The sequence below is a fragment of the Anastrepha ludens genome, chromosome 5 (genome assembly GCF_028408465.1).
Source record: "Anastrepha ludens isolate Willacy chromosome 5, idAnaLude1.1, whole genome shotgun sequence".
Lineage (NCBI taxonomy): Eukaryota > Metazoa > Arthropoda > Insecta > Diptera > Tephritidae > Anastrepha > Anastrepha ludens.
The window spans coordinates 125,915,790-125,943,774 of NC_071501.1; the positions used below are offsets into that span (position 1 = coordinate 125,915,790).

At 41.4% G+C, this 27,985-nt stretch overlaps 1 protein-coding gene across 1 annotated transcript; it reads left to right on the forward strand.

Moving 5' to 3' along the window:
• The first annotated feature begins 12,098 nt into the window (after positions 1 to 12,098).
• LOC128864899 (uncharacterized) lies at positions 12,099 to 27,902 on the forward strand. Its single transcript, XM_054104660.1, has 4 exons — positions 12,099 to 12,327; positions 12,448 to 14,626; positions 14,672 to 15,005; positions 27,696 to 27,902. Exons 1-4 carry the CDS (start codon positions 12,099 to 12,101, stop codon positions 27,900 to 27,902), a joined length of 2,949 nt encoding a protein of 982 aa, XP_053960635.1.
• The last annotated feature ends 83 nt before the right edge of the window (positions 27,903 to 27,985 follow it).

Below are 27,985 nucleotides of genomic sequence, written 5' to 3' on the forward strand. Positions count from 1 at the left end.
TGCATTCACTCTTGTAATCTTAGATAATCACTTCACTGCTTTAAAACTTGCCTCAAATGTGAAATAAAAAATTAATTGAAGTTGGAAATAAAAAGTGAACTGGTTTATTAAAGAGGGCATCTAATATATTGAGTATGGGAATAAGTTTCCGCCCTCGTAAAATAGGCGTCGCTGCTGATACTCTTTTTGTGTTCGCTCTAGTAATATACTGGTGGTTTGAAGGTGTATATGTGAGACTTCGATCGCAGTAGTTGACATTCGTTTGAAGCGTAAAGATCCTTTTCTATCTGACGTCAAAAATGTCTACGTTCGTCCCGAAAAAACAACATTTGCGGGAAGTCATGCTGCATTATTATGGATCAATACTTACGGTGATCACGCTCCATCAAATACAATTTCTAAAGAGTGGGTTCAAAACTTCCAAAATGGCAATTTCGACGTGAGTAACAAATGTCGTGTATATTCTGAACATCTGGGGATCTCCTTCAGTTTTCGGCTCCCCGACTACTGTAGTGTCTTTCAGGCTGAACTGATGGCAATAATAAAAGCCGCGACACTGATACAGTGTGATGCGATATCCGGAAATGATATCTACATTTTCACTGATAGCCAACGGCGATAAAATCCCTCACGGATCAGTCGACAACCTCCAAGGTAGCCATGAAATGCCGCACATCTCTTAACGAGATGGCTGAGTCATTTCACCTAAAGGTAACATGGGTTCCTGGCCATCGCGACATTGAGGGTAACTGTAGAGCCGATGAACTAGCAAGACTCGGCACTAAATTGTCTGACGAGCACATAGATAATGACATAGGGATACCCTTACAAACATGTAAGCTACACATCCTTGAAGAAATTGTAAAGAAAGCAAACGAAAGATGGCGAAATAAGCAACCTGCAAAATCGCCCGTCAACTTTGGCCGACTCTAAATGCTAAACGCACAGAATCTCTGCTAAGCCAAAATAAACACAGTCTTAGCACATTGATCTCAGTCATAACGGGGCACTGCCTAATAGGTAGACACGCCCAAAGGATGGGTGTGCAAACACATGACTTCTGTAGAAGTTGTCTAGATGAGGACGAGGAAGAGACAATCTCGCACCTACTGTGCTGCTCTATCCAGACGCAGGTTTACTATTCTGGGTAGACAATTTTTTAATGAGTTAGAAGACCTCAGTTCTATAGAAATCAGAGATATTTTAAAATTTTTGAAAAACACACACTGGTTTTAGGAGAGATAGGGACAAGCTCCCCACGCGGCATCACAATGGGCTATGAGCCTGAGTGTGTCCCACAGGACAGCCGCTTCAACCTAACCTAACCTAACAAATATCATGAAGGGGCACCGAAAAAATTCGATGACGCATGTCGAGCACTTAATGATATGCCTAAAGAGTTGGATGTTGACAGATCAACCGTCGTTAAACGTTTGAACGCGATGAGGTAACTGGGTGATACATCAATTGAAGGAGAGGGATATCGAGAGACGTTTGGTGATATTTGAGATGCTTTTTGAACGGCAGAAAATAAAAGATTTTCTGCATCGCACCGTCACTGCCGATGAAAAATTATTCTATTATGATAGCCCTAAGCGTCGAAAATGTTGGACCTGCTAGGTGAACCAGGTGCATCGACAGCGTAAAAAAATATTCATGCTTCAAAGGTTATGTTGTTATGTTGTGGGATCAGGCGGGTGTCAACTGTTATGAACTCCTTAAACCATCTGAAACCATCACTGGCTGTACCGACTGCAGCTAAAGAAAAAAAGCAGCCGGAATGGGACGTTAGACATGACGAACTGATTTTACACGTTGCTAAATCGGTCCAGAAATATTTACAGGGACTGAATTGAGAAATCTTGCCCCACTCGCCGTATTCCACAGGCATTGCATCTTCCTATTAATATCTGTTCCGAGCAACGCAGTGCGCCCCTATTGGAGAGCCGTTCACTTCTTACGAGAGCATCGCAAACTGACTCAATGAATGGATCAAGTCAAAAGAACTCGAATTTTTCTTCAGAGGAATCCGTATGCTGCTTGAAAGATGGAGTAAAGTTGTAGCTTCTAATGGCACATACTTCATTAATATAATGTATTATTTAATTGTTTAAATAATTCGTAACTTTGGCTAAGAAAGGATAGAAACTTATTCCCTTACCAATAGATGCGCAAAAATCAACCGATTTTTTAATTTATTTTAATGTGAGACCAATATTTATTACTTTCGGCACTTTGACAATATTTCAGTAAAATAAATACAACTCAACACAAATATTTTTTCTTTTTAACAAAAATTAGTTTTACATAAATAGCAAAAACTGGAAAACAATATATATATATATATATAATTGGCGCGTATACCCTTTTTTAGTGTTTGGCCGAGCTCCTCCTCCTATTTGTGGCGTGCGTCTTGATGTTGTTCCACAAATGGAGGGGCCTACAGTTTCAAGCCGACTCCGAACGGCAGGTATTTTTATGAGGAGCTTTTTCATGGCAGAAATACACTCGGAGGTTTGCCATTGCCTGCCGAGGGGCGACCGCTATTAGAAAAATGTTTTTCTTAATTTTAGTGTTTCACCGAGATTCGAACCTACGTTCTCTCTGAATTCCGAATGGTGGTCATCCACCAACCCATTCGGCTACGGCGGCCGCCGACTTTAATCGTCTAGCTGGGGATTAAATAGAAAACGTAGCTTTTCTGCGTGTGTACCAGTGACGTGCAAACACAGCTACGAGTTTGGAAATTGAATTGTGTTGAGTCCACAGGACTTTCTATGCCCTGCGTCTTTTGTACTAGGGCCAAAAGGAAAAGAAATAAAATCCATTTCCGTCAGCCATTTCTTCAAATCACTCGTCTTCCTAGACGAAACGAATGCCACACAAAGAAATATACCGATATAGCTGAAACGTGGTGTGTGTTCTACTAAGAAATGTTACTAACTAAATATAACCTCGATATGCGCCAATAGTGCCATCTCTTTGACTTTGCACGGCACAAACGACCTCGTATTGCAAGCTAAGCTATAATATATGTAGTGACGATGTAGAGATAGTTATAGGATGACTCTACGAATGTCCGCACCAAATCAGAGGAAAGGTTTTTTTCAAATATATTTCAACAAATGGTTGTACGCGTCAATTATACGAGTATGTATGGTACATACAGTGTAAACTCTTCTAACAGGCACCTCCATTAGCCGAGCACCTCAATTGAGCGGACATTTGATTTCCATAACAAATCTTATGTATCGAAAGTAGGAGGATATTCAAACCCAATAAAAATAAGTTGTTCCCATTATCTCTAATTAAAGTCACTGACAGCAACTGATTGAAGGCGGACTAATACTTTTCACACACTTCGAAAGGGATTCCTTCAAACGCGAAAAATGGAAAATTCATACATTGTACCAGTCTCTGAATGGTAAATAGTTCACATGAGAATCGTTTGATTAGAGTTTCCAATTGGGAGATTACTACTAAAATGGAAAAAAATGTTCTGTGATTTTCACGGCTCCAGTGTGACCCGAATCAACGGAAGTTACGAATTAAATGCACAGCGGCAGTTGAAGCAACAGCACACATTAGGGAAAATAATAAATAATTTAAGGAAACACAAATATATGTAGTAGAAGGATTGCTATTTATGTAGAAAGATAGGTCTACTAGTGCCTTTTGTAATGCAACATATTTATTCAAAATTGTATTTCTAATAAATAACTAAATATCTACTATAAATATGAAGTTCGCAGTTTTCTGCTCATTCCGCTGCACTTTCCAACTAACCTACGTAGAAAAGAGGCGCAGAATTTTCATAGCTGTACCTGAAACCCAACTGCTTACCACTTCTCTTAGTTGTAACTCTCCTAGAATGCACACAAGCTTACCTTGTTAAGGCAAATAGGTAAACTTATATTTATTCAATTAATTTAAGTGACCGCACCTCGAACGCAACTTAGTAGATATTTTTAATGGAATTAATCCAGCTCAAATAAGTAATAGAAAAATACTCGAAGATACAAAGTTATATTGAAATCCAATACAAAAACAAATACGAAGACAACATGAAGAAAAGCTGAAAAAACTAAAATGAGTATAAATGCAATATCCTTATCGCACTAATAAAACATTATGATGATTTCGATTTGTGTCACTTGGTATTCGTGTGCTCGGTTTTACGCTCCTGATTGTCATTATGTGACAATTAATTCTATAAATGACAATGGCACTGAAGTTATCTCAGCCACATCATGCGAGTAGTATATGTACATACATATGTACATGTGAGTATGTAGAAATATGTATGTATTGTATGTTATAGGCCCTCATCGACGCAACGTACGTGCAATCATAAGTATATGTGTGTATATACTTGTATGTATATGTGTGCTTGGTTAATACACGTACAGTGTATTATCTTCTTTTATTTAGTCATTAAAAGAGTATCCTTATGTCCTTGTACTTATGCACAATACATCTCTTTTCGTCGCAGTGCGCAGTAGCCTAATAATAATATCCTTATACAGGATAAGATGTACACATTCAGCGACATATGGCAGCTTTTTAATCGATATAAACCGATTGCACAGGTGTTATTGTATACATTTTTGTACTACTTTTATTTATCTATGTACTTCAATATTTGTTGTGGATAAACAGTCAGAAAATAATATTATCAATAAATAAAGAAACCAAATTAATGAAAAATCTTCAGTAAACTCTCGCGTAGAATAAGCGAAATATTCTCCACTCACATTCCATCAAAGGAGGAGTTGACGCTGTGCAACACTTGGAGACAGGTCCAGGCGAACCTCTTCACGAATGGCGCGAAGTTGGAAGGAAGCGTTGGCGAAGGCTGAAGTTCAGTTTACGCAATCAGTGCAGGGTATTCCAATCCGAGCTAGCCGCAATCAAAGAAGCAACTGATTAGCTACTCACTTCCTTAATAACTGTCAGGAAAGTAAATATTTACTTCGATACTCAAGCGGTAATTAGGGCCCTGGGCTTAGTGACGGTGTACTCGAAACTGGTCAGGGAATGCCTAGTTGCAGTTTCGATCGCTTTCGGATTCTTTGACAGAAGGGTCATCTGGGTACTTGGTCATAGCGACATTGCTCGAAACTGTGAGGCGGGTGAGCTAGCCAGATACAGAACCTGTGACGTAGTTTTCCCGCGAAAGGAGAGAACTGGGATCTTCTTGACCACCGGAGCAGTCTGCTACTGGAAAGATGGGCATCGCGTCAACTCAGCGAGTGCTGGACAAGTACACAAAGCTGCAAGGCCGCGAAACTCTTCTAGTCACGTGTGAATTGAAGGTGTTCGAACGATCTTTTGAGGTTGACAAACTCCCAGCTTTCGAATTTCTTGGGTGTCACAGGAAAACTTCCGCAAGTTATGCAAAGTGAGAGATTTGGTATAAGTTCAAGCTCTTTTTTCGTCAGTTGTATGGTGGATGAGGTGGAATCATCTTAGCACCTTCTTCTTAGCTGCCCTGCTCTCACGGGGCTAAGATTTAGGCATCTTGGTTCAGCAGGCCTTGGTAGCAGGTCTTGATATTAAAAATTTTATGAACTTCAACAGCAGCATAAAACGGTTAACACAAGCGTAACTCAGTCATCGTTCGTAATCCCCAAATACTCAATGCCCCACGTCCTCCCGTCTTTTTTCATCCGATCGGACTTCTAAAAGTTTGTGGTCAAAGCAAAGACATTGAAGTCCTTGAAGTCCTTCTGCTCATACTTCAGACTTTCACACTATTGTTGCCTTACCGAAATTGGTAGACTGATATCCGAAGATATCACTAATAATTTAATTTAGTAGACACGGGGGATGTCTAAGGATAATGGGCAGGTTAATCCAGAATAATGGGATTGCCACAAAGTGCTAATTACAAAATTGTTTTTTGTTTTTTGCCACATAAAGGCGGGTTTAGCATGGCATATTGGTACTAAATAAATGGATACAGGTAACTCTGCCCTGTGCATAAATCTGACTCGATTTAAATGTTTCCTTTTTCAATAATCTTAATCTTTTTACCAACTGATTTTAAAAACTTTCCTTGCAACATATAAATCATGCAGCGGCTCTATGTACATACTATATGTGTACAAAACGGAGACACATTCACTACATTTTTCGACTACGATGGCTCACGGTGCGCCATGCCATTTCCACCAGAGTCCCTTTTGCACTGAAATGTAACAGTTTAACAGCCGATGCAACTCAACACTAAGGTGAAGGAAAATTACCGCAGGACACGCGCCAGGATCATTACGGCGACCGTTTTTTATGCTACGCAGTAGGGAAAAGTGTCCACCCTCTAAATCGTTAGCTCCCTCACAGATAAAAGTTGAAGATGATAACAAGACACAAAAGAAAGCGAAAATTGAAACTGAAACTTTACTCATACAACAACAACAAACATAACTGAATAACTTCCACAGCACACATCAAAATAGAAAAGCAAACGGCGGATGAGGGCGAGAAAAACCGCACAAAGATGATACCAACAAAAATACGAAGTGACGCAATAAAAAAGAATCAATGATTGCTGGTGCTATTTAGGGTGTCCGCGAGCGTTTACCCATGCACCCTTTACTCGCTCGCTTTACAGACATAGAAATGTAACCCCTGCAGGGAAATCCACTAGTACCGAACAGATGCGCTTCTAGTGAATTTAGATGCCTTATGCATGTGTTCCGTATTTTCCATATAAGCAACTTTTCAGTTTTACACGACGGTACATATATTTTTGAGTAGTTCCAAATCAGTTTTGAATTTCACGAATTATATCTATGAGAAAAAATCAAGGTAAAGGATTTTGGTGGTGTTTTATATTTTTATTTTTTTAAATAACTCTTTTTCTTCAGCGAGGATTCATCCTTAGAACAGGAAAAAACATTTTTTAGTTTTTATTTTTTTTTTCTGCACCAAGTTAGATTCTTAGAACAGGGAAAATATTTTTTACTTCTCATTTTTGAGGTTTGATTCTTAAAATATGCAAAATAAATATTTTTGACTTTTTATTTTTTCCTTAAATTATGTTTTCTTCAGATTCAGATTCATGTTTTCCCTACAGGGTCGCACATGCATACATATACATTTTTAAGTGCATTCGTTTGTTTGGGTTGCGCTTTGTAGGGTTAAGGGCGCTTCATAAATATCATTTATTGATATGATATTTTTATTGGCACGAATAGCATTGATGGGAGTGTACAATTCTGTCATTAACTAACGGTTTTTTAATGTTTCACAATTATTGTCTACATATGTACTTTTGGAACTCGTACAAATTGTAATTAGCGCTTTGGTTTATGTAGTTTGAAGAATTGTATTCTCTTAAATAAAAAACGAAATATGATGTGAGAGAGAGTGAGAGAGATCTAAGGATAGCCAATGAGATCTAATGAGAGTCAAAGAGAGAAGACCGATTTGTTCTAAAAAATTGTTCCAAAAATCATAGCTCAAATTATTTAAAAATGAGGGTTTCGCTTGTGATCTATACGCTTATACTTCGTAGTCTCTTACCCTACAACGCCTCGTGCTGCATTTGATGCGTTCTTCTATGCGGAAGGTTCTGCATCCAACTTACGGGTCCAAAGGGAAAATCTGTTGTTATTATAAGTAATTAGCCGGGGTTAGTTGTAATCCACTCTAACTTATAATATGAATATTTGTAACTTTTCAATTTGACAGAAGAGTAAGCCACCGTTAAGGTTACAGAAGAGGTAATGCCGTATTAAATTTTCTGCGACTCAGTATAGGTTTGATCAAGAAGCCGGGTCTGGTTTTACTCGGTATAGAATCTTTCTATTCGTTATTCAGCCCTTTAACTGTTTCAAAACCAGAACGACAACTAATGGACTTGCTTTGTCATGGAGTTTCTGGTGACACGAATGTACCTAGAATCATACAGCTGACCATTTATAAAGGGTAAATTTGGACTAGCCTTCTTCATCCATTGAAACAAGTAACAGTAAATGTACAAATTTTACGCTTAACTGCGACTGGGCGGCAATGTGGTGGCCTTATCTTAGAAAGTCTACCTAAATATCTACACTCGTTGAGCCGACGGATCTGCAGATAGCTTGCAGAACTGCAGCCTGGTATTTTCTGATGTGCCTTCATGATTACCTGCCTTTATAAGGATGAAGAGATGGACCACTTTTAGCGCGTCTGCTGCCCATCTCTGGGAGGACATTATACGAGGGGTGCCTTTTATATGTCGGGATTAGAGAACAAAAACAAATTTTAATCATCGAAAATCACTTTATTGTTTTTCAAAATATTCTCCATGAAGATCTATACACTTTTGCATGCGTTCGAACCAATTGTCGAAGCACTTTTGCCACTCTGAATGAGGTACCTCCAAAACATGCATTCTGAGTGCCGCAACCGCTTCTTCAGGTGTCGAAAAACGTTGACCTCTCAGTTTGTTTTTTACGTACGGGAGTAAAAAGAAGTCATTCAGTGCCAAGTCAGGACTATACGGCGGATGACCCATTAATTCGATGTTTTGGGTGCTCAAAAATGCAGTTGTTTGAGCCGCTGTGTGAGAGCTCGCATTGTCCTGGTGAAGAGTGATCCGTCTTTGGCGATTGGTTTTCCTAATTTCTTGGAAGACAACTGGCAAACAAATAGTTGTGTACCCATCAGAATTTGCTGTTCTGCGTTGTTCTAGTGGTACGGTTGCGACATGCCCAGTTTTTCCGAAAAAACAGGCGACCATTTGCTTGGAAGCGCTTCGTGCGCGAACAACTTTTGTTGGAATGGCTCATCTTGAAACACCCATACAGTCGACTGCTGTTTTGGGCTCATACGCGTAAATCCATGATTCATCACCTTTCACGATGTCATATACGTGTTTCGAAGCCCCGTGATCGTATTTTTTGAGCATTTCCTTCGACCAATCGACACGAGCCTGTTTTTGAGCGATTGACAAATTGTGTGGGATCCAACACGAACAAATTTTTTTGACAGTCAAATGTTTATGCAATATTGAATATATGCTGGTCCCACTAATGCCTAAGATTGTCTCAAGCTCACGATAGGTCACATGACGATCTTGCAATATCAGTTCGCGCACAGCATCAATGGTTTTCGGAACAACAACTGATTTTGGACGACCTTCACGAAATTCGTCTTGGAGTGAACTACGACCACGATTGAACTCACCATACCATCGATAAACACTGGTCCTTGATGGAGCTTCATCGCCAAAAAATTAATTAAGTTCTTCCATGCAATGTTGCTGAGTTAATCCACGTCGAAAGTTGTAAAAAATAATCGCACGAAAATGTTCACGATTTAATTCCATTTTTGGACCGAGATGAATCTTTTAAGTTACTGTAAACAACACAAATAGCGCTGGTATTTCAAAACGTTCTGAGTACGTAAAAGCCAAAAAATGTCAAACTTTGAGATACAGCTGTCAGTTGCCAGATTGCAACACCAGGGTTGCCAAATCCCGACATATAAAAGGCACCCCTCGTACATGGACATCTTCAATCAGTTGTGGACTTTAAACCCGATAGCTACTATTTATAAGTATAATCTGGTTGTAATGATTAGTAGCAGTCGAATTTGAATTCAGAATGGTATTCTCAGTCGCTTTAGATCACAACTCAAGAATTGTAATTATGATTCATTAGATGATAAGGTCGATTTTTCGTATTATCACCGCAAGCCAGGAATAAAATTAAAGGACTTCTACTTTACTTTATATTCGGTGCAGTACAAAATTCTCAGTGTTGTCCGCTAGATGTCTTTAGTAGACCATATCTCACAATTTTTACAACGCATCGATTTACATCTTCAATAGTTTGTGGACAAGCTCGCTGTTTGTTACAGCATTTCAAAATACATTACGAGTATTGAATGCCACTCGGCCCAGGTGAAAAGTTAGGCTTCAAGAGGCTTCAATTTTGGAACTAATTCCATTTCTGTTTCAACATGAATTTTGCACCTTCAAATCCAATGTCTTGCTTAGAAGCCGAAAGAAGATCTGATAATCTACAACAAGAGGCCGCCTCTAACCTTTTGTAGCCGCTTGCTCCGAGACAGGCTTCAGGAGGTGAGAGTAAGAATTGAGGAATTAGTTTCCTGATAGCAACTACTTCAGCTTTTTTAAACCCCCTGTTGAGTCCAGTTTAGTAATAGTTTAAAATACTTTAATGTTTTTCAACTCATGTTATTCGATATAATTTTCTGTGAACATAAGTAGGTCTTGTTTGAAATAATTGTGTATATATAGGGAATAGTTTGTAATAAAAATGTGAAAAAAAATTGTAATTTTCAAAGCTGAACCAGCAGACTTTCATTTTGCTCTGAAAAATAGGACTTTTGCCGCAAGATTCCCGCAATATTATCAAGGATTCTCCAAGCAACATTCCCGCAATATTATCAAGGATGTTCCAAGCAACATTCCCGCAATATTATTAAGGATTCTACAAGCAACATTCTCGCAACATATTTAGGATTCTTCACGCAACATTCCCGCATCATTTTTGTCATAAGACTTTTGCCGCAACATTCCCGCAACATATTCAGGATTCTCCACGCAACATTCCCGCAACAATTTGGTCCTTCGAACCGGATATCTCAATCCCGCGAACATTTAAAGTTTAGCCAATAGATTTTGGCTAAGGTGCATACTGGTACTACATACATATCTCAATTAATTAGCATTTTTTGGGTCCTCCTACCAATCGATTTCGGCTAATTAAATGAAAGTGTCTTATCGCGATTAACTAGTTTTAAATAACAATTAACTATAAGTAACCAGTGAACAAGGTAAAAAAAGGGGCTCTAGTGCGTTGATTTGTGCGTGATAGCAGTGCGAATATCGTCCTTCAAATCTACAAGGACAATAAAAATGTCGAGCTCGGTAAAAACACGCGACTCTGCACTTAACGCCATTAAGCGGTATATGGCTAAGAGTGTGGACGATGCCTTTACGATGGATGCAGAAAGCATAAAAAGTTATATGCAACTGCTCAGTGAACAGTGGGCTCGCTTTAATAGCGCTCAAGATGCGGTCGAAATTTCGTGTGGAAGTGAAAATGTTGATATTGAAGAAAGTGTGCGAATTCAAGCTGAGACGTAGTACTCTACGGCTTTAGCAAATTTCAATCGCGTACAGAAGTGTCGTGCCGAAGCGCAACCCGCGTTCGCGTCAACGCCTGTGTCTGCAGCAACACGGCTGCCAAAGATGGAGCTGCCTAAATTCTCTGGGGATTCCACTGAGTGGATCGGTTTTTTTGACGCATTTTCTGCCTTGGTCGACTGTAATGCCGCATTGTCAAATGGTCAAAAACTTCACTATCTTCGTAGTTGTTTAAGGGATGACGCGTTAAAAATCATAAGTGGGTTTAAAATATGTCATGTTAATTATAAAGAAGCTTGGGACCTACTAAAATCGCGTTATAAGGTCATGCGCGTTATAGTTGAAGGTCATTTTAGAGCTATGGCCAACGTAAAGAGGGCAGCTGGTGATACCGCCGACGTAATTAAGGGAGTGATCGACGCTTTCCAGCAATATATACGTGAGCTTAAGGCTCAGTGGAATTTTGGGACGATTGGCTAGTGTACGAACTAGTCAATAAATTAGGCTTCGAGATACGAAAGCAATGGGAGCTATCACTCGTCACTGATGAGCCTCCGACATTCGAACAGCTGTTCACGTTTTTAGAAGTTAGATGTCGTTCTCTATCAATGCTATCATCGACAACGGTATTATTGCCAGCTAAGGGTAAAACCGCGTCGGTGTGTAAGTCTACGAATGTGTTTTACGCAGTGCAAGATCAGAACAGCACGGGCTGTACATTTTGTAACGGGCCACACAAAATATACAGTTGTGAAAAATTTCGGGACCTTGACGCAAACGGTAAATTGAAATTTGTGAGAGAATCGCGCGTGTGTATGAACTGCTTGAGTTCAGGCCATTATAAGGCAAAGTGTAACAGCACATCTGCATGCAGGATTTGCCATCAACGCCATCACACGCTGTTGCATAATACTGCCGCTATAACTAACGCTACAACCGTTGCTCATTTCGTCACAGCGCCTCTCTTAGGCCTTTCTCCCCCGTCGCAGACGTCATGCATCAAACGAACGGAACCGTTTCATCCGCTAACGGTCCTTCCACAGACACCGCTGCTGACTGTTCGTCTTCACATTTGAATGCCAATCCCAACCAGCCTCGTCCAAGAGATAGAACTGTGCTGTTGGCGACCGCCTTAGTCAAGGTACGCGATTGCTCTGGTCATTGGCAACCCGCTCGCTTGCTGTTTGATTCTGGTTCGCATGCTTCCTTCGTAACCGAGTCATGTATACAACGCTTGGGATTACCGCGAAGAGGGTTCGCAATATTAATTTCTGGAATTGGTTCCTCCCAAGGGATACGCTCTAAAGGTGAAATATTACTTTCATTATCATCTCATTTTTCAGCCCTATGCTTTACTGTTGACGCATTGTTTCTGCCTAAAATCACAAGCGATTTGCCAACACAGCCCTTGAAGGTTTCGGCGTGGCCGCACATACAAAATCTATTTTTAGCCGATCAGCACTTCATGAAACCCGGGCGTATCGATATCTTGGTCGGAATGGACGTCATGGTACAGCTCCTCTGCTCGGAGATTCGTAAGGGTCCCCCCGGTACGCCCGTGGCTCAACGAACGGTTTTCGGTTGGACGTTATTTGCAAATGTCGATGAATCCGAATCCACTTCGCTCGGCTTACAGTCTCTGCATTGTGAAGTTCATTTAGATCGAGCGCTCACTAGACTTTGGGAGTTAGAAGAAGCACCGAAAAAGGCCCACCTCACCTACGAAGAACGCTATTTTGAAGAATTTTGCGAAAAAACGCACAGAAGGTCACCTGACGGTCGATTCATAGTAGAGCTGCCGCTGAAATCTGACGTACCCTTGGGAGCATCACGAAGTTATGCTGTTCGAAGTCTACTAAGCATCGAAAAAAGACTTGCGCGAGATGACGACCTACGCCAACGCTACAATGAGTTCATGCAAGAACTCATCGACATGAAGCACATGGAACTTGCACCACCGCCAACGGATCAAACGATCTATATGCCGCATCACCCCGTTATAAAAGAGTCAAGTGTCACGACTAAATTGAGAGTCGATTTCAATGCGTCCGCCAAAACCACCACCGGGAATTCGTTGAACGATGCATTATTTGTTGGTCCCCAATTCCAACCTGATTTATATTCAATTTTAACACGTTTCAGAACTCATCGCTACGCAGTAACCGCGGACATCGCGAAAATGTACCGCCAAATATGCATGTCCACGAAAAACCTCAATCTACAACGCATTGTCTGGCGTCGTGACCCGACGTTACCCATAAAGGATTATCGCATGTTGCGCGTTACTTATGGCGTTGCCGCTGCGTCCTACTTAGCCGTTAAATCGCTGCAACAAACCGCAAAATATTCGTCACACATTTGTGAGAAGGCTGCTGCCGTCATCCATAAGGACTTTTACATGGATGATCTCCTCACTGGTGCGTCTTCTAAAGAAGAGTTGCTATGTTTACAACGAAACGTCTCCGAAATACTGAAGGAAGGGGGTTTTGAACTTCGAAAATGGGCGTCTAATTGTGCGGAACTTTTTGAAAATGTTTCGAATGCATCAGAAAATATATCACACTACCTAGTCGATAGTAAAGATGTCCATGCCTTGGGCCTGATATGGAATACAGAGGAGGATTACTTCACGTTCTCAGTTAATCTGAATCAACCACCCACTATTTTAACGATGAGAACATTCTTGTCTGATGCTAGCACGCTTTTCGACCCACTGGGTCTGCTCGCTCCAGCGACCATAAGATCAAAGATGTGGTTTCAGGAGATCTGGCGTATGAGTGTCGGTTGGGATGACGTTATTCCAGACTGCATCGCAGCACAGTCGCGACATCGCTCGGAATTGCTACTGCTATCAAGTTTAAAGATAAGTCGCTGGTTTGGCTCAGGAGCAGGTGAGTCGTTCACTGAGCTACATATTTTCGCTGACGTTTCCGAACGCGCTTACGCTGCCGTATTGTACGCGCGCACATTACACAACGACGGCAGTATTACTGTCGTGCTGATCTCGTCGAAGATTAAGGTAGCACCACTTAAAACAACAACCCTGCCGCGCTTAGAATTGTGCGCTGCACATCTTGCTGCTAAATTGGCGCGAAGCGTGTTACATAGCTGGGGTGATCTCCGCTATCCGATCTATGCGTGGACTGACTCAACTATTACATTGGCATGGCTTCAGGCGCATCCTAGTAAGTGGATAACTTTCGTTGCCAATCGCGTTGCTGACATCCAAGAAGTTTTACCGCCTGAATGTTGGAACCATATCCGCTCTGAACTGAATCCAGCAGATTGCGCTTCTAGAGGTGTAACTCCGTCTGAACTACTGCATCAAAAACTATGGTGGTCTGGTCCTGAATTCTTAAAAGGTCCTGACCATTTCTGGAAGCTATCACCGCTGCGCCGCATCATTGCTTACGTGTTAAGGTTTTTCGTCAACGCTCGAGTTAAGACACGAATCAATGCTGCTAAACGGGTCGGTTCTCCCTGCTGTCAAGAGATATCCGAAGCTGAACTGCGCTTGATCAGGTATACACAATTCCTGTATTTTTCTAATGAAATTTCTCTTTGTAGCAGGAGAAAGCCGATTCCGATTTTGACATTGCATCCATATCTCGATGAGAAAAACGTCTTGCGAATAGGAGGTAGGATCAAGAACGCTGAAGTAGCTGCTGACGTAAGACATCCGATTATCCTGCCAAAAAACTGCCCACTTGCGAAACTGATCATTCACGATATTCACGAATTCACATTAGACGCGGGACCTCCCCTCATGCAAACCATCCTGCAACGTCGATATTGGGTTATTGGCGCCCGCAGCCTAATTCGTAGCACATATCGCAAATGCGTAAAGTGCACCTGTCTCAACCGCAATCTCGCCGCACATTCAATGGGGGATTTACCTGCGGTCCGAGCCACCTACGCACACTGTTTCATCCACGCTGCTGTCGATTTTGCTGGGCCATACTCTTACAAGTTCACTCATGGGAGAAGAGCGAAGGCCACCAAGGGTTATATTTACGCTTTTATTTGCGTGTGCACTGGGGCGATGCATTTAGAGTTTGTCGGAGATCTATCAACATCGAGCTTCCTCAATGCCTTTAAAAGATTTGTAAGCCGCAGAGGTTTTTGCAAGGTCATTTCTTCTGACAATGGGACGAATTTCGTCGGGGCCGAAAATGGAGCTTCGAATTGCGTTTGAAAGGTGTATGGCTGATACCAAACTCCATTCGTTTTTTGCAGACTCTAACATCGAATGGCGTTTCAACCCTCCGTCCGCGCCTCATATGGGGGGGTACTGGGAGATTGGCATAAAAAGAGTCAAATATCATCTGAAAAGTGTTATGAGCGAAATTCTTCTGTCCTACGAAGAGTTCAACACGCTGCTGACAGAAGTAGAAACCTGCGTCAACTCCCGCCCACTCTGTGACAATTCTGCAGCTGCTGGTGATGTAAAGGTACTTACGCCTGGCCACTTCATTGTCGGTGAACCGCTTAAATCTATCCCGGAGCCTGAGGGTCAAGCGCTCCGTGGAAATCTGCGTCAGTGGTGGCAAGCGATCTCTGCCATGAGACAGCATTTCTGGCGCCGTTGGAGAGACGAATATCTCGTCAGCTTGCAACGTCGTACCAAGTGGCTTCGCCCTTCCCGCAACATCGAAGAAGGTGTCTTCAACGAGCCTACCCCTCCGACGAAGTGGACACTGGCACGTGTTATTAAATACCACCCTGGCGCCGATGGACGCGTGAGAGTGGTTACGCTGAAAACACCGCATGGCGAATTAGTTCGGCCCATAGTAAAGCTCTGCCCTTTACCAACGAAAGGAGACTTGTTTCACGAAGAAACTATTAATTCATGATAAATGTTATCAAGCTTTTCATATTTTTCTTTGCTATAATTTGTAACTTTCTATATTGAACTTATTGGGATAGTTCAAGGGCGGCGGTATGTTGAGTCCAGTTTAGTATTAGTTTAAAATACTTTAACGTTTTTCAACTCATGTTATTCGATATAATTTTCTGTGAACATAAGTAGGTTTTGTTTGAAATAATTGTGTATATATAGGGAATAGTTTGTAATAAAATTGTGAGAAAAAATTGTAATTTTCAAAGCTGAACCAGCAGACTTTCATTTTGCTCTGAAAAATAGGACTTTTGCCGCAAGATTCCCGCAATATTATCAAGGATGCTCCAAGCAACCTTCCCGCAATATTATTAAGGATTCTCCAAGCAACATTCCCGCAACATATTTAGGATTCTTCACACAACATTCCCGCATCATTTTTGTCATAAGACTTTTGCCGCAACATTCCCGCAATATATATTAAGGATTCTCCACGCAACACCCCCTTAAGTCCCGAAAATTAGAGAAGGCGAGAAAAAAAATTTAACTATTTATAGACCCAATACATTAACGAATTTACGAACAAAGCGCTGATATCAACGGATTGGTTCTAATAAAACACAACGATGAAGACAAATTATGCACTGATGGGCCAGCCGTCGAAAATGTTCATAAGAAATTATGGGATTCGTTGGGTCGGACCGGCACATCGAGTCAAGCACGCATCCCATTGCTGAAGGAAGAGCCGATTGTGAGCCTGAAGACAAACATTTATATTATATATGTAAAGTAGACAAACCTAGAAACTAATTTAACTTCTTTGTCGAAATAAAGCAAAAAAAAAAAAAAACAAACCGTGAAAACATTTTACTTCACCTAGTATACACATACACCTATACATTCATAAAAATAAATAAATAAATAATTAGCGCGTACACTTCTGTTAGGTGTTTGGCCGAGCTCCTCCTCCTATTTGTGGTGTGCGTCTTGATGTTGTTCCACAAATGGAGGGACCTACAGTTTCAAGCCGACTCCGAACGGCAGATATTTTTATGAGGAGCTTTTTCATGGCAGAAATACACTCGGAGGTTTGCCATTGCCTGCCGAGGGGCGACCGCTATTAGAAAAATGTTTTTATTATTAATTTTTCTTTCACCGAGATTCGAACCAACGACCTCTCTGTGAATTCCGAATGGTAATCACGCACCAACCCATTCGGCTACATTCATACGGATATTAAAAACAAAAAAATATTTTTATTGAAATTCAATTTAGCACTTAATTATTCAATTGTGTAATTATACATATGTATGTTTGTAAATAAATACACCATGCATACATTTTTGCCCTTGTAAATATTTGACCAGAGAAATTAAAACGCAATACTTAATTCGCTTGAGGAAAGTCTTCCGAAAAAGTTAAACAACCAAAGCAAAGTCCTCAATTGATTTATTGCAATTTCGAATCGATAATATGACCAACCAGCAATTAGAATATCAACAACTGAAGGCAGCATAAAAATATTTCACAAAGGTGGGTATTCAATGCGAAATGACAAAATGAAAAACGATCTTAGGATCACTGACTGAGCTTTGGCGAATCCAATCCATTCAAATACTGCAACAGATGTATGTATGTATACGTGTGCTTAAGTGCATATGTACATATGTACATACCTACAACACATACGAGTAGGAATTGCCGATGCTGTTATTGTAATAAGATAAGCTATAATTAAGCGCAAAGGGCCAGCAAAACTGCATTTCAGGTATTTGGACACCTCAGGGCGTACATATGCTAAATAACATGCGATGGGCGTCTCGTGCAGCTAAATTTAATTTATACAATATGCAAAAGTTAATTCTCGGTTGTGCATCGAAAATGGCGTTCACGTCTTGTTAACGTAAAGTGACATGCATGAACACATACAAACACACGTGGATATTCATACATAGAACTCATATTTATATGCATATGCACATAATTACTTTGGGCGTTTTAGCCTTCGTTACAGGGGCAGTGGCGCTAAGAAAACTTGCTGGATTCATTATGCTGTCGAATACAAAAACTAATAACAGGGCTTTATTAACAGATTTCGCAAGTGCACAAAGTGTTTGAATTAATTTTTGCACCCTTTATTATGTATTCAAATATTGGAATTGGGAACCAACTGTTTTTTTGTTTTTGTTTATAAATTCAAAAACGTTCGTTTTTTCTCTGAAATTTAGTAAACTTGATTCTCTATAGACTCCTCATCTTCGCAGCAAAATCTGCAGGTGCTAGTGTTAGTTATGCCTAATTTATGTAAGTGTTTGTTGCAGGTGAAGTGACCCGTGAGGGCGCCTGTGAGAGTGCGAATGCTCTTTTTGTTTAACGTAAGGGCCATGTTAGCTCTTTTAGCGTTGAAACTTATGAACTTTTTGGAGTGTCTAAGACCCTCTACGTTGTTCGAATGCTGATTTAATAGAGTTTTGGCCCAGTATTTTACTTTTTGTTTTAGGCTGTTTTTGTTGAATCCGAACATGGGACTAGGTCCGATGAAGTTTACATCTGCCCCTCATCATGTCCTGGTACCTAAATTAATGAGACATTGTTTTTGGCTGCCAGGTTATTGAGTGCCTTATGGCATTCTAAGAGAGTTTTTGAGTTGTAGGTATAGCTATCTAAAGCTTTTAGAACTGATTGGCTGTCCGAGAGTATTTTGATCTTTACTCTCTTGTGGTTTCTACGTTGCATGACGTTTGCTGCTTCCATTATTGCGTATAGTTCCGCTTGGAAGATGGTGGTGTCCCTGGTGAGAGTGAATGATTTGTGGATTCTGGGCCCCACTACTCCTGCTCCTACTCCATAAGGTGTTTTTGATCCATCAGTGTACCATTTTTGTGAATCATCATTCATCCATTTTGGGTTTGTTTTCCACTCGACCCTCTCAGGAAAGGTAACTGTGTATCCTTTTGAGAAACAGAGGGTTGGGTCAATGTGGTCTGAGACTTGAGCCATGCTTATGGTGTTTTTGATTTTATTTAGGATACTTAGGTGACCGGTGAGGTTCCTAATTTGAAATTTTCTTTCATGCGTAGCTGCTTCCTCTTGGATTGCTATATGAAGTGGTGGGAGATTAAGGAGTGCTTCCATGCCAGCTGTTGGGGTAGTTCTCATAACCCCTGTGATGCATAGGCAAGCAAGCCTTTTTACTTTTCCCAGTTTGGTTATCCAGTTGGATAGATTTGCTCCACCATACTAGTGCCCCATACAGTATGATTGGTCTGACCATTTGGGTATATATCCAGAAGGCCATACTAGGGCTGAGGCCCCAGTATCCCCGTAGTAATTGTTTAGTTGTCCACAAGGATTTCGTGGCTTTTTTTGTTATATTATTTATATGTGATTCACAAGTGAGTTTTTTGTCTAAGGTTAAACCTAGATACTTGACCTCTTCCTTTAGTTCTATCACTGTTTCATTTATTTTCAATGTAGGAAACTCCAACTTTCTTTTTCTTGTGAAGGGGATTATTGTAGTTTTGTTAGGGTTGATCGACAGCCCCTCCTTTTTACACCATTCCCATGTTGCGTTCAAGGCATTTTGCATTAAGTCTGTTAGTGTCCTTTCGTGGTTGCCTTTTATTATAACAGATATGTCATCTGCATAACCAATGGTTATAAATCCCTTATTGTTTAGGTACTGCACCAAGTCATCAATTAGTAGGGACCATAGCAGTGGAGAAAGAACTCCTCCTTGCGGACATCCCTTTTGTGACATTAAGTTCAGCTTGGCCTAACGAGGCTTTAATAATCCTCTGATTAAGCATTTGGCTTATCTAATGTGTTAATATTGGGTTTGCACCTCTTTTCTCGAGTGCTGTTTCCATGGATTTGTAGTTTGCGTTGTCGGAGGCTCCCTATATGTCCATAAAGGAACAGAGGGCTATTTCTTTTTGATTTAGAGCCTTTTCTATATTGACAACGAGTGTGTGCAGTGCTGTGATTTCCCTTTTTGGTAAGCAAATTGCAGCTTGTGGAGGGGATTTTTGAAGATTACCTCTTCTCTTAGATGGTATTCAAGTAGTTTTTCCATTGTCTTTAACATGAACGACGATAGACTGATTGGTCTGTAAGATTTTGGAGAATCAGGGGGTTTGTTACCTCCCTTAGGAATAAATATTACCTTCACTTTCCTCCATATCTTTGGAATGTATTCCAATATTAGACTAGCTCTGAAGATTTTCACCATGACTTGGATCAGTTCCACAGTGCCTTTGGATAGAAGTGCTGGGAATATTACATCCGGGCCGGGTGATTTAAAGGGTTTAAGGGAGTTAATTGCCCACTCTACCCTTTCAAAATTTATGATTTTATTGACAAATGAGACCGTCGATCTCCGTTGATGGTGAGTTACCATGTCTAGACTATTGTCGATTGATAGGTCATGACTTTTACAATCTGGGAAGTGAGTCTTTAGAAGAAGCTCTAGTGTTTCTACGAATGTGTTGGTAATAGTTCCGTTTGGACCTTTTAGTGTGCCTATGGGACTTGAGTCAACTTTGGAGAGTGATTTTTGGATCCTAGCTGTTGCTGGAGTATCTTTTAGATCCTCGCAGAAGTTTTTCCAGGAGTTTCGTTTGAATTTCCTTAGTTCTTTGTTATAGTTAGTTAGGGATTTCCTGTATTCGTCCCATTTATTTGTTTTCTTTGCAGTGTATAGTTTCCTCGTTGCTTTCCGAAGTTTGTCAAGTTCGTTGTTCCACCAGGGAACCCTCTTCGTGGAGGATTTCATTTTTAATGGACAACAATCTTGGTATGAGGCTATAATTGAGTCAGTCATGTCTGTTACTGCCTTTTCTAACTCCTCTGTTGATTTTATTTTGCTTACGCTTTTATGAAGCTTAGCTGAAAGACATTCATTGTATCTTTTCCAGTTTGCTGTTTTTTGGCTTCTGTAAAATGTGGAAAACCACCCCATTTAAGTCAAAGAGTATGTGTTTGTGGTCAGACATTGAGTCCTCATCCGAGACTCTCCAGTTACTAATCATATTCAAGGATTTGTTAGTAATTAGAGTTAAATCGAGTACCTCTTGTCGTATTGCGTTTACAAAAGTGGGTTTATTACCCCTGTTTACTACTGTTATGTTACTAAGTAATAAAAATTCAAGGAGTGACTCACCTCTGTTGTTTGTATTCGTGCTACCCCATGCCACATTTTGGGAGTTTGCATCGCATCCAATTATGAGGGTTTGATTGTGGGTTTGGCAATACTCCACTAGGCCTCTGATTTTCTCTGGTGGTACTATGTCGGCTGCTCCGGGGAAATAAGCTGAGGCGATTACGACCTCTCTCTTGCTTCCACCAAACTCCGCTTCGACCAGTATTGTTGATATGTCGCCATCCGTTCCGTTGTCGGCCCTTCGCCATCGGTGTTGTTCGGAGTCGTTTCGGCAGTTCTCACGCCTTCAACTGCGGACCGTTCCTCCTTATTAGTTTGAGGCATGGTGGCCTCTTCCTGTTGAGGTGTGACCGCCTCTGTTTTTTGAGCTTTTTTGTTAGTCTCTAGCCAAGCATCCCTCAGCGTATGCTGTTCCACCTTGGATTGGGGATTTATACTTACCCAAGGAAGTTTACTCTTCCCGCCCGACTATATTAGCCAGGACCCCAACAGAGACATGACCGTGCTGGGGTATCCTGTTTCCAGTGGGCACCACGGGGAGGAATAGTCGCACTTCCGACAGTCTTGCAGTTACGGCACAAAGTCCACGAAGGCCTTTGCGTTGTTCCCCCTACAAAGACTGCCAGCAATGACCACCTTCTCTTAGTCTAAGCTAGATTGGTAATGAAAATCGGATCAAAACTAAACATGTCTTTTATATATATAATTATTAGCTGAAACCACTGAAAAATTCTTTGCAACTTTTTGAAAGCAGACAATAACGACGCTCACTTCCCGTATTTCCCAAGAGTATTTTCGAAAAATGCCAATTATGCGATACATCACCACGGTGAAAAGATTTTTAGATGTGTGCTATTTAGCAGCACATTAATGATTAACGTACGACGCCATTTGTAAAGATTATAAATCTTCCGATAGGGGGACTTATATTGCGCCCCTTTATATAATGCGGCGATTGAGGCGACTAGTGTCCAAGTCAATGATTTCTACCTTAATCTATCGTTGGCTGTTTGTTTAGCTTGCGTTCAGATTGGATTGTTGCTGCATGATTCCTCGAGAAGGTTGCGTCGGCAGGATCCTTTGGGTTATCCTCTACGCATGTAACATTGAGGGTTCCATTCTAGGCCATAGCTGGTATTTCTTGCGCTGGTTTCCTGCTCCCTCTTACAGATTTCAATATTGATTGCGATATAATTAGAAGAGTACCCGTCTGATTCGTTACAAGGCATACATACTGACGGGACATAGCCCAGTAACAGCGTATGCTTATAAGGAAAGAAAAGCGGGGCTCAAGGGAATCTGTAGAGCATCTGCTTTATGAATGCCGTGCGTCCTAACCTGCTTAAAATATCGGGAGCACCACAGTTTCATGGATTGGAAGATATGTCAGCAGTGAGTTGGAAATGTCTTCTCAAATTCGCAATAGAGATAGGCACTATTTCAAAACAAGTAACTAATAAACTCCATCTGGTAGCACTATGGGCCGAACCGGTATATGAGTATGCATGGCTGCAAGACAACCAGTTCAACCTAATCTAACCTATGTACAGTCATGGGCAGATAAATAGCACAAATGTGAACCTTATATGTTAAGTAAAGTTTTTAGTACGAACTCTGCTTTGATCAAATAAATGTGTTTGTTTACATTTATTACCGTTATTAAGCTTACATTTATGCAGGAATTTACCGTTTTTTCGATTTTTATTTATGCTTTTTGCTGTTTTGAAGTGGACACAAAAAAAGCGCATGTCATCTTGTGCAGCGGAGAGTAAAATTTTAATATTGTTTCAGCGATTTTTAGTAAAATGTTTTGTTTCTTAAACAAAATGTTTAAATAATTACTAAAAATGGGACGTGGAAAACATTGCACGCCGAAGAAAAGAGCTGTTATATACGGTGTGAGTCAAAACGGGAAAAGCTATGCAGAAATAGCTGAAATGTGGATGTGCTCTTCATTCACGGAAAGAAAACCAAAGCCGCGAAAACCTCATGTAGAGCTATAATACGCAATAATGCTTGAAACAAACCAAGAATCTGGTCTACAGACGTCCAGAAAGTCGACTTAACGAAGCCCAGCTGTTTAGCCGCATAAGCAGAAAAAAAACACTCCTCTCAAAAAGACATATCGAACACCGACTTGCCTTTGCAAAAGCCCACAAAGACAATCTATTCAGTTTTGGAAAAACGTACTTTGGACCGACGAAACCAAAATAAATAGGAAGGGACCAGATGGGAAAACTATTGTACGTTATCCAAAAAATCAATCGCTAAATCCTAGGTTCACAAAAAACGATTAAAAACGGCGGCGGAAGCACCTTGGTTTGGGGAGATTTTTCCTGGCATTGATTGTTCCCGTGGTTAGTAAAATAGAATGGATAGATTTCAATATCTGGATATACTCCAGAATAAAATGAAGCCATTTGTGTTTGAGTTTATGCCATTAAAATTGACATTTGTGCAGGACAATGATCCAAAGCATGCTGCAAAGACAGTGAATCAATGGCTCAGAAGAGAAAAAATTTATGTACTGGATTGGCAGAGCCCTGATCTCCAATAGAAAATTTGTGGAATGACGTTAAGGTCAAAATCGCTAAAAAAATTTTACAAATTATGATGATTTGTGTGCCGCAGTTGAGGAGGCTTGGAGGATGGTTCCATGTGTAGAAGTCCACGCAAGTGGGGAAAGTTACTGATCGCCATTCACTTGGGAGTGGCCAGGACGATTCTTCTACATATGGTTCAAGCAGCTCACAACGTCCGGGATTAGCCCACGTATCCTCTGGTTAGCTTCCGAACACCCGTTCGGGAGTGAGCTAACGTGAGAAGGCGAAGCATCCCAGCATAGCTGGTTGTGCGTTGACGACTTCAACGCCAGGGTGGGCAAGGAGGGAATTTTTGGTCCCACAGTCGGAAAATTCAGCCTGCACAACGAGACATCCGGTAACGGACAGAGGCTGATCGACTTCGCCGGGGACCGAAACATGGTAGTCTGCAGCACCAGATTCCAGCATAAAAAGATACACCAAGCCACCTGGCTGTCCCCTGATCGAAAAACGCGAAACCAGATCGATCATGTTGTGATAGATGGAAGACATGCTTCTAGTGTATTAGATGTACGTACGAACCGAGGAGCCAACATCGACTCGGATCATTACCTTGTTGCAGCCAAACTGCGCACACGCCTCTGTGCAGCAAAAAACGTGCATCTACCTACGCAAAGAATATTCGACATCGAAAAGCTGCAATCACAACAGACAGCCAGAAGATTCGCCACTCGACTCTCACACCTGCTCTCGGAGAGCACTGCCCAACACACCGGCATGCGCGAGCAATGGAGCAACATTTCTCGTTCCCTACGTACCGGCGCCGAAGAAGAAATCGGATTCCGGCGAGCCCGAAAAAACAATTGGTGCGACGAGGAATGTCATGCTGCCGCCGAAAGAAAAGATGCCGCCTATAGAGCCACGCTGCGATCGGGCGCAACGCGAGCCATGTGAGATCGCTACAGAGAGCTGAAAAAGGAAGAGAGACGTATTATCCGAAAGAAGAAACGAGAGGCCGAAATACGTGAGTGCGAGGAGCTTGAGATGCTGGCCAATAGGAACAACGCCCGAAAATTTTACCAGAAAGTTCGGCGGCTTACAGAAGGTTTTAAGACCGGGGCGTTTTACTGTAAGAACAAAGACGGTGATCTGGTGACTGACGTACAGAGCAATCTTAAAATATGGAGGGAACACTTCTCGAACCTGTTAAACAGTGACAGCTGCGCATGTCATAGAGAATGTGAAGATCCCGATACCCCAATCGTTGACGACGGAATTATCGTTCCGTTACCCGACCATGACGAGGTGAGAATAGCAATATCACGGCTAAAGAACAACAAAGCCGCGGGCGCCGACGGACTGCCGGCTGAGCTATTCAAACATGGCGGCGAGGAGCTGGTAAGGTGCATGCATCAGCTCCTATGCAAAATATGGTCGGATGAAAGCATGCCTGCCGATTGGAATTTAAGTGTGCTCTGCCCAATCCATAAGAAGGGCGATCCTGCAATTTGTGCCAATTACCGCGGGATTAGTCTTCTAAATATCGCCTATAAGGTTCTAGCGAGCGTATTGTGTGAAAGGCTGAAGCCCACCGTCAACCAACTGATTGGACCTTATCAGTGTGGCTTCAGACCTGGAAAGTCTACCATCGACCAAATATTCACAATACGCCAAATCTTGGAAAAGACCCATGAAAGGAGAATCGACACACACCATCTTTTCGTCGACTTCAAAGCTGCATTCGACAGTACGGAAAGGAGTTACCTGTATGCCGCGATGTCTGAATTTGGTAGCCCCGCAAAACTAATACGGCTATGTAAGATGACGTTGCTCAACACCAGCAGCGCCGTCAGAATTGGGAAGGACCTCTCCGAGCCGTTTGATACCAAACGAGATTTCAGACAGGGTGACTCGCTGTCGTGTGACTTCTTTAACCTGATGTTGGAGAGTATCGTACGAGCCGCAGAACTTAATCGCTCAGGCACAATATTTTATAAGAGCGTACAATTGTTGGCGTATGCCGATGATATTGATATCATCGGCCTTAACAACCGCGCTGTTAGTTCTGCCTTCTCCAAACTGGATAAAGAGGCAAAGCGAATGGGTTTGGTGGTGAACGAGGGCAAAACGAAGTACCTCCTGTCTTCAAACAAACAGTCGGCGCACTCGCGTATCGGCACTCACGTCACTGTAGACAGTTATAATTTCGAGGTTGTAAAAGACTTCGTTTATTTAGGAACCAGCATTAACACCGATAACAATGTCAGCCTTGAAATCCAACGTAGAATCTCTCTTGCCAACAAGTGCTACTTTGGACTAAGTAGGCAACTGAGCAGTAAAGTCCTCTCTCGACGAACAAAACTAACACTCTACAAGACTCTCATCATGCCCGTCCTAACGTATGGCGCAGAAGCTTGGACGATGACAACATCCGATGAAGCGACGCTTGGAGTGTTCGAGAGAAAGATTCTGCGTAAGATTTTTGGACCTTTGCACGTTGGCAACGGCGAATATCGCAGGCGATGGAACGATGAGCTGTATGAGCTTTACGGCGACATAGACATAGCGCAGCGAATAAAGATCCAGCGGCTTCGTTGGCTGGGTCATGTCGTCCGAATGGATACAAACGCTCCGGCTTTGAAAGTATTCGATGCGGTACCAGCTGGTGGTAGCAGAGGAAGAGGAAGACCTCCTCTGCGTTGGAAAGATCAGGTGGAGAAGGACTTGGCTTCACTTGGTGTGTCCAATTGGCGCCGGTTAGCACGAGAAAGAAACGACTGGCGCGCTTTGTTAAGCTCGGCCAAAATCGCGTAAGCGGTTATCGCGCCAATTAAGAAGAAGAAGAGTTGAGGAGGCTTGGTACTCGATTCCAAAGAAAAGATGCCACAAGCTTGTAGAAAGCATGGAGCGGCGGCTTGAAGAAGTAATCAAAAACGGTGGATACTATACTATAGTACAAAATTTTAAACTTATTCAACTCTTTGCTTTCAAAGTCTAAATGTGCTATTTATATGGCCATGGCTGTATATGTTATTATTATTATTTTTTTTTTTAATTTTTGTCATAATATTATTATTTCTTCAATATTCCACTGTTCACTTCTCGATGACGCTTGAATTATTAGTGATGGGGAAGAGCTCACGTATACTACGTAGTTTTATCAGCAGGAATTCAAATGTTACAACTTTAGAAAATATTCGACTTAAGAACTTAACTTTCACAAGGGACTAGCATTGAATATAGTTTGGAAAAAGAAAAAAAAAATAGTTTACAAAAGAAGACCAGCGCCTTAGGAAACCCATATAGAAAAGTTCTTGACACTTGTAGAGTGATGAGCAAATCTAACGAACCAAAGGAAACCAAGGACCCTAAACTAATGATTTTGGCAATTTGTGCAAATAATCTCACCCCAAAAAGCTTGGCAAACAGTTTTCCCACTGAAATACTCTACACCTGATAGTGACAGGGAGGCGATAAATGCATGTAGGTATGGCAATTATAATGCGATACGTTCTAAATTGAAAACTGGTATCCCCACTGTGAACAAAAAGTGGCACTGCTTTGTAAATCTGCACTGTTCAACCAATTTGCAGCTAATATTTTATTCAAGAAAAAATAACGTCATTACATATCAAGTGAATTCAGTGTAATTTTGATACGTACATACACACACGCATGCAACACACAGAATAAAAAAGGAAAAACTCCAGCACAACTATTTACTAATAAGACAATTCACTTAATCGCGCTCTAGTTCTGGAAAACTATTAGACAATACGAACGATGCCAAAGCGTTGCACTCTTCCACACACATAACTGCATTTGTGCATACGAGCACGCATGTTGGAATATGCATACATATAAGTGGGTGTGTACATATGTAAATATGTCTCTTAACTTGGTTAAGTAAAGTCGTTCGACCAGTAAAATGTCGTCAAGTAAGTAGATGCGCTCGAAGATTTAATACAAATCTACCTACACACATACACACACGTAATCACGGTGGACTTCAAAGTAAGTACGATTGCATGAAAAAATGATTGTCGGCAGGCCATCGGGCGTTGCCTCGTCCCATCACCGTCACCAGTTATACCGCCACTTATGCGAGCCTTCGGATCGGCTGTGCTGCTCTTGAACATCCATCAATTTCTGCGGCTTTCATCAACAACCCGTCGTTTGCCACATCAACAACAACAACGGCAACAGCGACAACAACAACTGGAACAAGTTTGTGCGATTGTTTGTGGCGAACAGTAGCGGCATTATTAGCCACAATAGTTGAGTTTTTGTGAGTGTGTCGTCTGCATTTAAATAGGCGGCAGCATTGGCGGCAGGATCAA

Excerpts from the sequence above, each read along its gene's own strand:
- LOC128864899 (XM_054104660.1), top strand. The coding sequence starts at position 12,099 with ATGCATCAAACGAACGGAACCGTTTCATCCGCTAACGGTCCTTCCACA. Across the intron at positions 14,627-14,671 it reads GCTGAACTGCGCTTGATCAG|CAGGAGAAAGCCGATTCCGA; the intron begins GTATACACAATT and ends TTCTCTTTGTAG. Across the intron at positions 15,006-27,695 it reads CAATGGGGGATTTACCTGCG|GCCATCGGGCGTTGCCTCGT; the intron begins GTCCGAGCCACC and ends GATTGTCGGCAG.